The following is a 12,594-nucleotide window of genomic DNA, read 5'->3' as shown; positions in this document are numbered from 1 at the left end:
CCTTGAGTCCCCCCAGGGTCTGATGCCTAGCTCACCCACATGGTTGGCAGGGTTCAGCCTTCATTGAACAAAGGGCCTTGCTCAGTTCCAGAAGCTAATTCAGCCACATGAGCCTCTTCAGGACACTGACGGGGAGGCTGCAACTTTATCTGAGGGAGCCGGCAAGAGGATGGCAGACGAAGAAGAGAGGGCTAGCCAGGTGGAAGTCGCAGTTCACTTGCAACCTAACCTCAGAAGTCATTTTCACTTTTGAAAGAGTTTTCTCACTTTTTGACTTTTGGGGTTTGAAGTGTGGCATAGAATGCATATTTGCGCATCAAGTGATCATTGTTTGTGATCACTGTTGTCGTCTCTATTTCCTTTTTTCCTCTCCTCAGTTGTTCTCTTACCTTCACTGCCGAGTTTGATGTAGCTGTGTGCTCACCTTCGTATCTCCCTGCAGTCTTCCCGTCTGCAACTCTTGAGTCCGTCCTTCCCATGGTTTGGGTACCTCACTCTCCAGCCCTGTATGTGTGTACAACACCAGCCAAGATCTCTGTCCTGCTGTCCCCTTGGTTTCTCTTTTGTCCCCACAGGTGTTTTGTTGTTCAGTTACAAAGAGACTGGATTAGCAGAACGTGCCTAGTAGATCTCCAGGCTGAGTTCTATTTGACGTGGTGGTTGCACATCTATGTTTTTGCTCGTCATTTCCGTTTTCTGGTGGGTGGCATGCTGTGGGTGGTACCACAGAGGAGCTTAATGTTGTACACAGTGTACAGTGAAGGCAGAGTGCCTCAGTTAGTTCCCTTGTCATTATTTCCTGATGTACTCTACCTTTTATATAGTGTTAGCTCTTTCACCCAGAGGTGCCTCAGAAGACAGGCCTGGCAATCTGGTTCTGAAAGATCACAGCCATGAAAACCCCATGGAGCAGTTCTGCTGTGCACATATGGGGTCATAATGAGTTGGAACCGATTTGACGGCAGCTAACAACAGCATCCTTTCTGCGATAAAACCTTGCAACCTTACCTTAAAATAAAAAATAAAAATTTTGGTAGCAGAGTTAGAGAAAGGTGTTCTGAGATATTTTCATGAACCCTTAGGAGGTGTTGCTGTACTCCAACCTGATTAATTTTTTTTTTATATTGCCAAATTTATCACCCATTTACATATAAAAACTTCCACGTTTTGCTTACCAAAAGCTTGAGGCATAATTTCTAGTAATTACCGTGACTAATAAACTTCTAGTAGTAGATTGAATTTTGTGGTTTTTGTAGTTATAAAAGATTTTTGTCTTGCCAATTTTCATAACCTTTATAAGGAAATAACAGATTTGATAGCAAATTGCTTACTCCTTTTAAGAAATCTGTGGGCATTTAGCCTAACAAAAAAAGTAATTTCTCCTTTATGTGTAAAACCTATTTCTAGTCAGTCATTCATCTGGCTGTTTTCATGGATGATGGACTCCATGTTGTCAGGTAATTTTTTTAATTCTGTGTTTTAACATGGAGTTAAATTAGTGCACTGGTATCCATTTTATGGATATTTAAAATAAAAATGCTTATCAGCTTTGTAGCATGCTCTAGGTATGGGGATGGTTCTAGAGTGTAAAGTTGAAGGGCAGCATGGCGTGGTGGAGCAAGTACAGATAGGTTTCAAGGTAGATGGGTCTGGGTCTGAACTACATCTCAGCTTCAGACCTGTCCTAAAGAAACATCTGCCTGCGTATACTAGTACATTGATGGACCAGAACTGCCAAATTAGAAGTTGTGTCCACTGATGAGATCAGTGGTGTGAGGTTGCTACCACCTGCTCAGCATTCTGCCATCCACTGAGGTGTGGCATGCTGTCGGACCTCCAGTTGCCTAGACTCACATTGGGAAATAATGTCTGTATAAAAATACCGAGCAGTCAGAACTACATGCTGGTGACCTAGACCATAACTAAAATCAGTAGGAGGGGCCTTAGTGGCTGTTCTTCAGCGACCTCAGGGGTTTGCTTGGAGAATGTGACTTGGCTTCTCCAGGACCCCGCAGGAGCATCCCGGCCATCTCCCTGATTCTGTCTCGTCCTCCTGTGATTGCTTTCCTAGAGAGCGGTCAGAGTGGTCTCAGGGATAGGCAGTGATGATAGAGCTGGCCTTGCATGTCAGTGAGGAATGTCTGCACTCATTGCTGCTTCGACCATTTAATTCATTTATTTATAGACACCACGCACAAAACTCATTCCCGTGCAATGACCTAAATGTAAAAAAGAAAAACTTAAGATTTGGGAGAAAATGGCAGAGAACATCTGTAAAAACTCAGCATAGGGAGTTATGTTTTAAACATGACTCTGAACCCCAAACCATGAAGAAGATAAACGTATTTGACTCTATTCAGATAAAAAAGTCTGTAGTTTAATAGAAACCTGAAAGGGAAAAGACAATCACAGGCTGGAAGAATATGCTAGAAGTGCATGCGGCTGACAGTGATGAGCATCTAGAATATGACAGGAACTTTGTAACTCAGTAAGAAGAGTGGGCAGAGGATAGGGACAGGCCCTTCATTGAAGAGTGAGCCTGAACATCAGCCCTGGTGGAAGGAGGCTCCCACCCAGTCATCAGGGGAGCATAAACAGAATCAGTGTCACACCATTTCACCCACAGGTGCCAGGTGTAAGCGAGGATGCTACTGGTGGTCTCACGCACCCTTTCTCTGTGGGAATGGAAAACAAGTATCAATTTCCAGGAATGCTCAGTGATATATACACACCATTTGACTTCACAAGCCCACTTACTAGGAGTACAGTCTAGGGAGTAGTTGGCAGACTATATAGCCTGTGGTCCAAATCTGTCCTGTGGTCCCTTTTCATGTGGGTCTGTGAGCCTAAGATGAATGTTAAACAAGCAAACAAAGGAAGGCGAGTATGCGACAGAGACTATGTGTGGCAGAGACTGTGTGGCCGCGGAGTCTTACGTGTTACAGAAGCCTGCCAACCCTGTTCTAGAGGCACTCTCCCTCCCTTGCAGAGTGTTCTTTACAGCACTGTTTGTAGTAGTGGAAAATTAGAAATGATTGAAATATTCATCAACAGAGAACAGTTAAATAAACTAGAAAAAAAAATCAGACACTGGAGTACTAAATAGTGACTGAAACGATCTAAGCTATACCCCTCAGTGTGGAAAAACCTGAAGGACTCAGATTCTGAGAAGAGAGTTGGTTAGCTGCATAAGAATAGAAAAACAGTATAATAGCATTTATGTGAAACTTCAGAGGTTCAAAGGAGTATTGTTAGCAATGAGTACACGTACAATACACCTGAAGAAACACAAGGAAATGAACATGAGTATTTAGACTAGGGGTTACTCTGGGGTGGGGCAAGGGGCATACAAGGGGCAGCCGCTTTCTTAGTGTTTTATACCATAAGCTCTGCTGGTGTGTTGGTGTTTGCATTATTTTGTGTACTTTTTGTTGCATTTTAAATATGACATAGTAAAAAGGAGGAGGAGGTCACTTAAGGTAAAAAGAGATTTTCACCTGAAAAGATGGTTTCAGGAGAAGGTGTTGGTAGCAGTACAAAGTGTGGCTCCTTTAGGGAATTCTAAGCTATCTTACCTGGCCAGAGTAGAGTTGGTATTTCAAAGACTGATTAGATTAATGGCTTCCCAGATAATTTCAGATTTTTGTATGTTGTGCTAAGCATATTGAAGAGTCTTATCCTGAGATTTTATCTTCTCTCTGAGTTGGCAAGCCTATATATGAGATTTTAAGCAAGGGAGTGATGTGAACTCATTAACTGTTTGCTAATTCTTGCTAATTCATTTAGGTTTTTTACTTAGGCTTTTTTTTTTTTTTTTAAACTTTATAGCCTGGCACAGTGCAAGTACTCAAATATTTTATTGAATAAAAGAATACTGCAACTAATCATGAAGTCTACTTATTTATATGTATTTATTTATATATATTTTATGTTGCTTTGACACTAATGTTGAGCAACAAAATTATTCTTAGAGCCACTTCCTTTAGGTTAATTAACTTTCACACACTTAATATATTTTCAGTAAGTGTGTCTCAGTTGGAAAGCCTTGAGTTTCAGCTTTTCTGATTTAGGCCCAATATTAAGGACTTGACTTTTAAGGGAAACTATTTGTAATTAAAAACAAACAAACAAACAAAAAAACGCACTGCCATCGAGTCGATTCTGACTCATAGCAACCCTATAGGACAGAGTAGAACTGCCCGATAGAGTTTCCAAGGAACGCCTAGCAGATTTGAACTGTTGACCTCTTGGTTAGCAGCCGTAGCACTTAACCACTACGCCTCCAGGGTTTCCACTATTTGTAATAGTTCATTATTTTTCAGTTTTTCCCAAAGAAGCTGCCTTTTGTTAAAAAATAAGCGTTAAGTGATATAAACCATATAACATAAACAGCTACTTGCATAATATCAAAATATTCTAGATTTTCTAAATTTTATTTTAAATGAGATAAGGGCTCTCAAAATGTTTAAATAAAAATTCATTTGGTGTCAAAGGTTATATACTTTTGTGCTTGTGGGGAGACGAACGTGATTCTAAAGATCCTCTCCCAGCTTAACAAAAGAAACCTTAGAGGTGTTTAAGCTTTGAGGCAAACATGTCAACTTAGAGACTTTTAGAAGTTAAAGGTTACATTTTACAGGACATAGCACCAATCTCTGAAGTTCTAGTGCTTTAAAAGACTCCTTGGAACCGAAAACCAAACAGGATGGTTTCCTTCCTTTTGAGTATCTTCACTGGACAGTGACGTGTAGGAGATAAAGATCAGCCCCGTTACGAATGCCCCCAGTTTAACACTTGATCAGAAGTAGGTTCACGAAGGTCTGCTTTTAAAGAACATTTTATTTCATTTTTCTGAGGTAATGCAATTTAATAAGTAAGAGCCAAGGAAAAGAATAGGCCTAAAGTTTAAAATGAAAATACAGAAATAGAAGTAGGCAGAAGAGGATTAAATACGCCACATGTAATGTTCTGCTTCCGCACCTTTCCTTTATGTTGTATCCTTGGCAGTACTTTTTCTAAAATGTAGTTCTGTGTAAGATCCCTTGACCCTTATTTCCAACGTTTCCTTTCCATCCCAATTAGTTTCTAAGGGTATAATGTTCATGCCTTGTTTAGAATCAAGACAAGAAAGTTCAATGGTGCATCCAATTAAGGCTACAACAGATGTAACATTTTCTAAGCATTCCTGTTACAAACAGTTATTGTAACCTATTCTCTGTTTTTGGTGCATCCTAAGGCAGTGGCATTTAAACTTTTAAAATCACACAATAAGAACTACATTTTATATCAGGAGCCAGTACATGCAGATATATGCAACTAAAACAAAAGTTTCACGAGTCCCGCTCTCTCTCTTATAAATATGAATTTCTAAAAGAGGAATAAATAACTTTTCTTGTTAGTGCCAAATGTTACTAAGATTCTCAATTAAAAAGTAAAAGTGTACAACATAATTGATACAATTGATCTCATATACATGGCCTATCCTATCCTACTTTATCCTTATAATTAAAAAAAGTTGATTTGACAGTCCTTTTGGGAAAGTGATCCACAGTTTGAAATATACTGGCTTAGACTATAGTATAAACCCTGGTTTCCTGACCACATTTCCATGACAGCTTAGCACAGTTAATTCAGAAACACAGGGCAGTGACCCCTTTCGCTTTTCACTGAAGTGAAACACGAAGTACCTGTTTTTGAAAGGTTAAAATATCCAGGAAGGTTCTCCATTGAGGGTGGATATTCTGTTTGTTTTGCTTTTGGCCTTTTTTTTGTTTGTTTGTTTTTAATGTAAACTTCTCTAGCATTCCAGTTGCCACACATATCTAAAGTGAAAGACTGGTACCCTGGTCTTCAAAGTTGTATGATAGATGACATTTCAGAACTTTTGTGTTGTATTCTGACAGAGGTGCATCCTGGTGCTTTATTTTGGTTGATGACCTCAGTGGTGGTTAGGAAGCCAGTGGCCTTCTTTGTTGACTGGGAGAGACCTGCTCAGTCTCTGGATCACATGACAGGCCTCAGTATCACCAAATGTGAGTCCCTAATAAAACAAAAAACATTTTCAGTATACAGGTTCTGTCTTAAGAATTCGTAATCTCTGGATTCAGTTTAGAGGTAATTAAGGCGTAATTTTGATGTATGAGGGCAAAGATGTATCTGCACTTACAGGAGACAAGTCAGAAGCAAATCTTATTTTCAGGTAGGCTAAGATTACCTAAATCTCACTGGTGGTACTGGGATTGAATTTATTTGGAGTAGTTCTGAAGTCGTTAGGCAGCTTCAGAACACCAGTTACGTTTTAGCTGTTAGTTGGCAGGCTAAGTGTGCCAGCTGTTGAAGTGTGTCCTGTAACGCTTCAGTGGGGAAAGGCTGTATTCTCGGTTCAGCTACACACCCCCATATACTTCTCACATTTCCGTGTAAGAAATCTGCCATGAACTCAGTGGATGTAAAGCTAGCAGGGCAACCACTAAAACTTTACACCTGCAATTTTGTTATTTCCCAGTGACTTTGTGGATTCTCTCAACAAAAATAACTCTGATTGGTGCTGAAAGAATGTTGAAGAAATAGTGACTGAAATCTGAAATTTGGCCAAATACAGAAGCATACAGATAACAAGCTGAATTAACCCTGACAGAGTAAACCTAGAGAAACCCACGCCAAGACAAAGACAGGAAAAATGTTGAAATGGCACATTACCTGTGATATGCGTTTAAGGCTGTATATTTCCCTCTTAGCATGACTTTGCTATTTCGAGTTTTTATTACCATTCAGGTTAAAATATTTTCTAGTTTTCATTGTGATTTTTGTCCTTGACCCAAAGGCCCTTTAGGTCCTAACTGGCCAGTCGTATTTTATGGTAGAAAAAGATAGCTTTATCCTACAATATATCTTCTTTCAGACTTAATAACTTAGTGTATGTTTATATTACTTGTCGACTAAAAAATGAGCCGTGCCTTCATCATGTGTATATAAACCTTTACTTAATCTCAAAAAGTATATGTATCTCATGAAATTAGTATGAAAAAAAATTATGCATCTTTTCTGTGGGTTGAAACAGCTTTCTCATTTGATAGAACTTTTAGTAATAATGATTTTTCCTTTTCTGTTTCATAAAAAGATACCTCCTCATATTTGTGTTTTGTTTGCTTATGTGTTTGCTCAGTAGTACATTTATTCGTGTGTTTGGTAGTTGCTGTCTCATTTATGATGGGAGGCGTTGAATGGCTTAAAGAAGCAGAGAACACTAGCTTCACTTTACTGGGTTCTTTAGTCTAATAGGGAGACATGGTTTTTCTATAAGGCAGTAGCTGCTATATTATACATACGTGTCAGGGTACAACAGAGGCCCAGAAATGGCAGTGTTTAACATTTTTCCGAATGAAGCAGTTTTCAGGTTATCAGTAAATGCCAGTTATATGGCTCATTAATGGGGAAAACATCTTAGAGGCACAACTGAAATATGAATTAAAATAGTCATTTTTGATTTACAGATGGTACATGCTGATTACTTCAGCATGAAATTATTATATTACCTTAGTTGCTTTTACTAGCTATTTCTACTTTGGAATGGAATCGTGTTGATGATATATTTTATGCTTTTTTGCAGAATCAAAGAATTCCTTCGGACATGGTATTTCTTAGGACTTCAGAAAAAGCAGGTATTTTTTTTTTTAATGTTAGTGATGATTTGGTACTTTGGCAGTTAAATTTTCATTTTGAAAGACAGAAAAAGATTTATGCTTATAAAATTTTTTTGGCTAATATACACATATTGAATTCCTTAATTTCAGAATCACGTTTGTTACTTTAAAAGATGACTGTGTTTAAAAACATCCAATCCTACCAGAACCTATCCATCTGTTGAGTGTTTTTATTCAAGTTTATGTTGAGATCTAATTAATATGATGACGATGTTGGAATTTTATCCATCAGTTCAATAAATGCTTACTTACAACATATCATGTGCAGGCAGTAGCTGTTGCCTAGGATACAATAGGGAGCAGTACCTAGTTGCTACCCTGAGAGAGTTCAGGGTCTATTTATAGATGGGCACATGTGGACTCCGCAGAAGCCATAATGGTTAGATGAAAGGACACACTGGGGCTGTGGGGAGGAAGCAGACAGGTTTGCCCAGGTGAGCTGAGGAGGGTTTCACGTATGAAAATGACACTTACACAGCCATGACTTTTAACGGGAAGCAGAGGGCAGTGGGATGGCATGGGCTCAGAGCTGTCGCGGCAGAGCAAGCTTCCCCACAGCGTGGTTGCGTACGAGAGCCATCTTACTGCTCAGTTATTGGATGGCAGACTCAGTGGGGTGGCTAGTCTCTGTACCCTGGTGTCCAGGGCCTCTGCTGGGATGTGCCATGCCTGAGGGCCAGCTGGCTAGCGAGCTTCCCAAACCTGGGGCTGAAGAGGGTCAGCAGAGTTGGCTGACCTGGGTTTGGAATATCCAAGATGGCCTCACCGGTACTCTGTCATGGCTGGAATGCCTCAGTTCCCCTGCAAGTGGCTTCTCTCTCTCTACCTGGTCTCTTCTTCCTCTGGCCCACCTTCTATCCTCGGTGCTTTGCAATCTCCAGTGTCCCAGACTCCAGAGCAAGTCCCAAGGTTGTCCAGATGCCAGGGGAGGTGCATAGCAGCCTTGCTCTTGCTGCAGGGTGGTGGGGTGGGGGGGTGGGGGGACAGCGTGCCCCTGTGCTATGGCTGGAGTCAGGGTGATCCCTTTGCAGGCAGTCATGGCAGCAGGGGTGTTGTGATTAGTTTCCTCAGTGTAAGAGGGCTCGGCATTTGGGGGAGCCTGCGCTGTGTGGGAGCATAAAGAAAGAAGATGAGACAGGAGAAGGAAACTGGGACAGACTGTGCCGAGCAGGCCGGGGACGCATGGAAGACTTAAGTAGAGGAGGCAGCCCCATCTGCGGTTTGGACAGACAGCCGTGGTGGGTGAAAGGGGTCTCTGTCCACTTTTCAGAGGAGGAAGGTGAGGGTTGAGAATGTAAATGCCCTCAGGTTGTAGTCTGACGCCAGAGGTGGACTTCTCGTAATGCCTCTCAGGACCTCATGGGTGTGGCACGGTGGGAGGGCGAAGCCTGAATGGAGTATAGAGCATTAGGGGAATGAGATCCTCCATAGCATGCTGACCTCAGAGAAATAACATCATATCCTAGTGGATGGCTTATATTAGGCTTCCTTGTGCTCTGATTTTGCCTTGCTCTTCCTTGTTGCAGGGAGACTTACCTGTAGTGTAGTCATGGTGTCCCTGGGTGGTGCAGACAGTGAGCACACTCAGCTATTAGCCCAAAGCAGGGAGGGTCCAGTCCACCCAGAGGCAAGAATTACTAATTACGTATAGGCAGATACTAGGAAACCATGTTGGTGTTTCATACTATTTTCTTCTCTTTATAAAATGGACCAAATAGCTCCATGCTGCCCAAAGTTTCTGTTACAATACTGCTGTCTATCAAGGATTCTTAGTTTGGGAAATTCTGTATTTCATTTTAAGTAATTATTTCGGTTTTTAAATTGCACAGCTTTCAAAAATGGAAACATTCAGAATTTTTCGTGTATCTGCTAACTCTCTGAATATTATTTTATTGCTTTCCAGTTTCAGTTCAGAAAATCCTTGTACTACATTGTAATAAAGATCTTAACCTTAGCCAGTGTGGGGGTCCTCAGTACATGCAGCATGCTCAGAGAGGACATAAGCAGCTGACACTCGTCAGCGCAGGCCATGAGCTGCCTGGTGGCCTCTTGTTGACTGTTCATACGGGGCATTTCACTGGTCCATCAGCTGATTGTTCAGAATGGAAATGAAGCTGCTGATGGATCTAGTGACTGATGGCTTAAATTCCAATTAATCAATGGCTTCATCAGTTTCTTAATTCAGATCAAATATCTCCTGAATGAACACAATTCTTTTAGGGGTATTAAGAGAAATTAATGCTTTAGAACTAATTTTCATCCATCTCTTATAAATGCCAATATCTTTTGCACTTGTCTCCTAAGTGATGACAATATAGTTGAAGTGTTTGGGACACATTGCAGGACCTCAGCTTTAACTTGTTGGGGGCGCGGGCCAGGTAAATGACATGCGCTCAACCACGTTGTCTCTGTGGTGCTATTCATCTTGCCACCAGCTTAAAAATTTCATGCAGAGCCATTAAGTCATATAAATGATTTAAAAATTAAGTTTAGTGGCAAACGATCTGGTATTATATATGCAAAGTCAATGTCTATTTTTCTTTTGTTGGGCATATACTGTAGCTCATCTCTTTGAGAGCTATTGGATTTGTGAGCTGTTGCAGGCAGTCGACTAATATTACAGGGTCACTTATTACGATATATGACAGCCTCGTGTGCTCTGTTTCACCAAGCCCCATCAATTACTTCATCACCACCAGTGCAGGCTCTCGGGTGTGACACGTATACTGGTTGATCTTAATTTGATTGTCATTAAACCTATCCTTTCCTGTCAACTCTTGTCAATTATACAAAATAAAATCAAGTATTCATAAGAAGCCTGTAATAGGATATAAGCAGACCAATTTAATAATTCATTTTTGCTGAACCTTAACTGGCATCAGTTGTAGCTAGTGCTTGCTGTTAAAAAATTATTATAGTTCTTTTAAGACAAGTCAAGTCAGCCATACTTCTTATTTCGCCACAGTTCATATATTCTCACTCTAAATCACATCACTTACTGAGAGGTTAGTAATGTTAACTCTATTTGAGGGTGAATAATGTGCCATTTTTTCAAAGTTTTTAAAATGGCATATAATTATTTAAACATGAAGTATGGGTTTTTTTCTTTAGAGAAATCTGGGTATTGGTTTCACTTTCAGGAACACAGAATGTTAAAAAGTAAAGGCTGTAGAGGTTCTCACCCTTTCTCATTGTATGTATTACAAAGAGGACCTAGCACAGAGAGAGCAGCATTGAAGCCTCAAAGTGTGTGTCAGGCAGAAACTAGTATCCAGTTCATTTTAAGCTGCTTTTATATTTTCAGAACACACACATATATATTAAAGAGGAAAAATTAAGAAAAAAGGTTTAACTCCAGAATAACATGCACTAAAAATTTCCTTGTGATTTTTTTCATCAGCTCGTAGAAAGTGTTTGCCTTATCATAAGTCTTTTGATGAAGTAATGCATAACAAAAGTTGTTTACATTATTAGACTAAGGTCAGATTGAGGTCTCCTGAATATATTTTTAAATGATAAATCAGATGGTCGGAAATGTTCTTTGTAGCTCTAGGTCTTTGTATGCCTTGGGAAAGTGGCTTAACCTCTTGGAACCTGGCAATAATAATGGTGGCATTGCAGGGTAGTTAAAAGGATTAGGAATAATGTTTATAAAGGAATTAAATTTATAGCACATTTTGGGCACTGAATTGCTGGTAGCTGTTATTAGTTGAAAATCCATTGTCTGGGCATTTGTCAGAAACATAACTTGGCATTTATGCAAAGAAAGGAAATAAGAGAATACTTCCAAGTGTGCACACTACATTTCTTCTAGGAGTCAAAGGAAAACGAGTGTGTGATGTGGATGTGGTTTGCATTTGACCAAGTTTCATTTAGAGCATTGAGTAAGGGATACTCTCAGCTTCGTGAGATATTCTTACATCGTCTCCTGAACCATTTTCCCAAATTTGAGTACTTAGCTGCCATTCATTGAATTCTTAGTGTATGCCATTCACTGACAGGCTTTTAATAGTACTTTTCCTCTAAGTTTTACAACATACCTCCAAGGTAAGTGTAGATGAAAAAACTTGAGTTTATTAAGGTAAAATAACTTGACAGGTAGAACCAATTAGTAAATTATGGGGCTAGTATTCAACCCAGGATGGCCTGGCCCGTCCCAGTATATGATACCATCTTTTTGTGTATACACTTAGAGCAGGGTTTCTCATCTTCAGCACAATGGGCATTTTGGGCGAGATATTTCATTGTCGTTGTAGTCTGTCTTATGCATTTAGGATGTCGTGCAGCACCTTTGACTTCTACCCACTAGATGCCAGGACCAGCTCTACTCCCACCTCTTCTTGTGACAATCAGAAATGTTTCCAGACGATGCCAAATGTCCCTTGGGGGACAAAATTACCCCTGGCTGAAAACCAGTAAAGAACTTTGTTTTCCCCTATGGAAGAGAATGCCTAAAGATAAATCTTAAGCATTCAGTTATGGATATTTTGAGAGAAATTATTGTAGTGTTTCTCAGACAAAGACTAAAGGGAGTCTGTGGCATTTGAGCCATCACTTACTACCTTCCTCCCTATTGTAGCTCCTCGTGAATTCCAGCTGTACTCCAAGCTGGTGCGGCCAAGAACACAGGGGTTCCCTCTCCCTGAAGCCCCCAGGATAAAGCTAAAGTTTCACCTGGGAGGGGCCAGCCTGCGGGCTCTTATTTTACCCAGATCCATTTTTATGTTACAGAAGTGCTATTCCCAGTAGGCTTGTCCAACACCCAGCTTCCACTCACAGGCACTAACTCTGTCAGCCCAAGGTTACTGGGGCCCCAGTTGCGCCTGCACCAGCTAGCCCCAGCCCCAGCCACCTTGTGGGGCACAGGTTGCCCCCTGCCCCTCAGCGCCCA

The 12,594-nt window shown here is 40.6% G+C and overlaps 1 protein-coding gene across 11 annotated transcripts in view; it reads left to right on the top strand.

Moving 5' to 3' along the window:
- The window catches only part of ATP9B (ATPase phospholipid transporting 9B (putative)), a 243,155-nt gene that overhangs the window by 63,454 nt on the left and 167,107 nt on the right, over positions 1 to 12,594 (top strand). For 10 of the 11 annotated variants that reach the window (XM_010586683.3, XM_064294374.1, XM_010586682.3 and 7 more), the window contains one exon: positions 7,610 to 7,661. In XM_010586683.3, coding sequence (XP_010584985.2) covers positions 7,610 to 7,661 — 52 coding nt within the window. Of the gene's footprint in view, positions 1 to 7,609; positions 7,662 to 12,594 lie in introns of those variants that run through there. The other variant, XM_064294379.1, reaches the window with a different exon arrangement.

This window comes from Loxodonta africana, chromosome 11, assembly GCF_030014295.1.
Source record: "Loxodonta africana isolate mLoxAfr1 chromosome 11, mLoxAfr1.hap2, whole genome shotgun sequence".
Lineage (NCBI taxonomy): Eukaryota > Metazoa > Chordata > Mammalia > Proboscidea > Elephantidae > Loxodonta > Loxodonta africana.
This window is presented reverse-complemented; position numbering and strand designations above follow the sequence as displayed.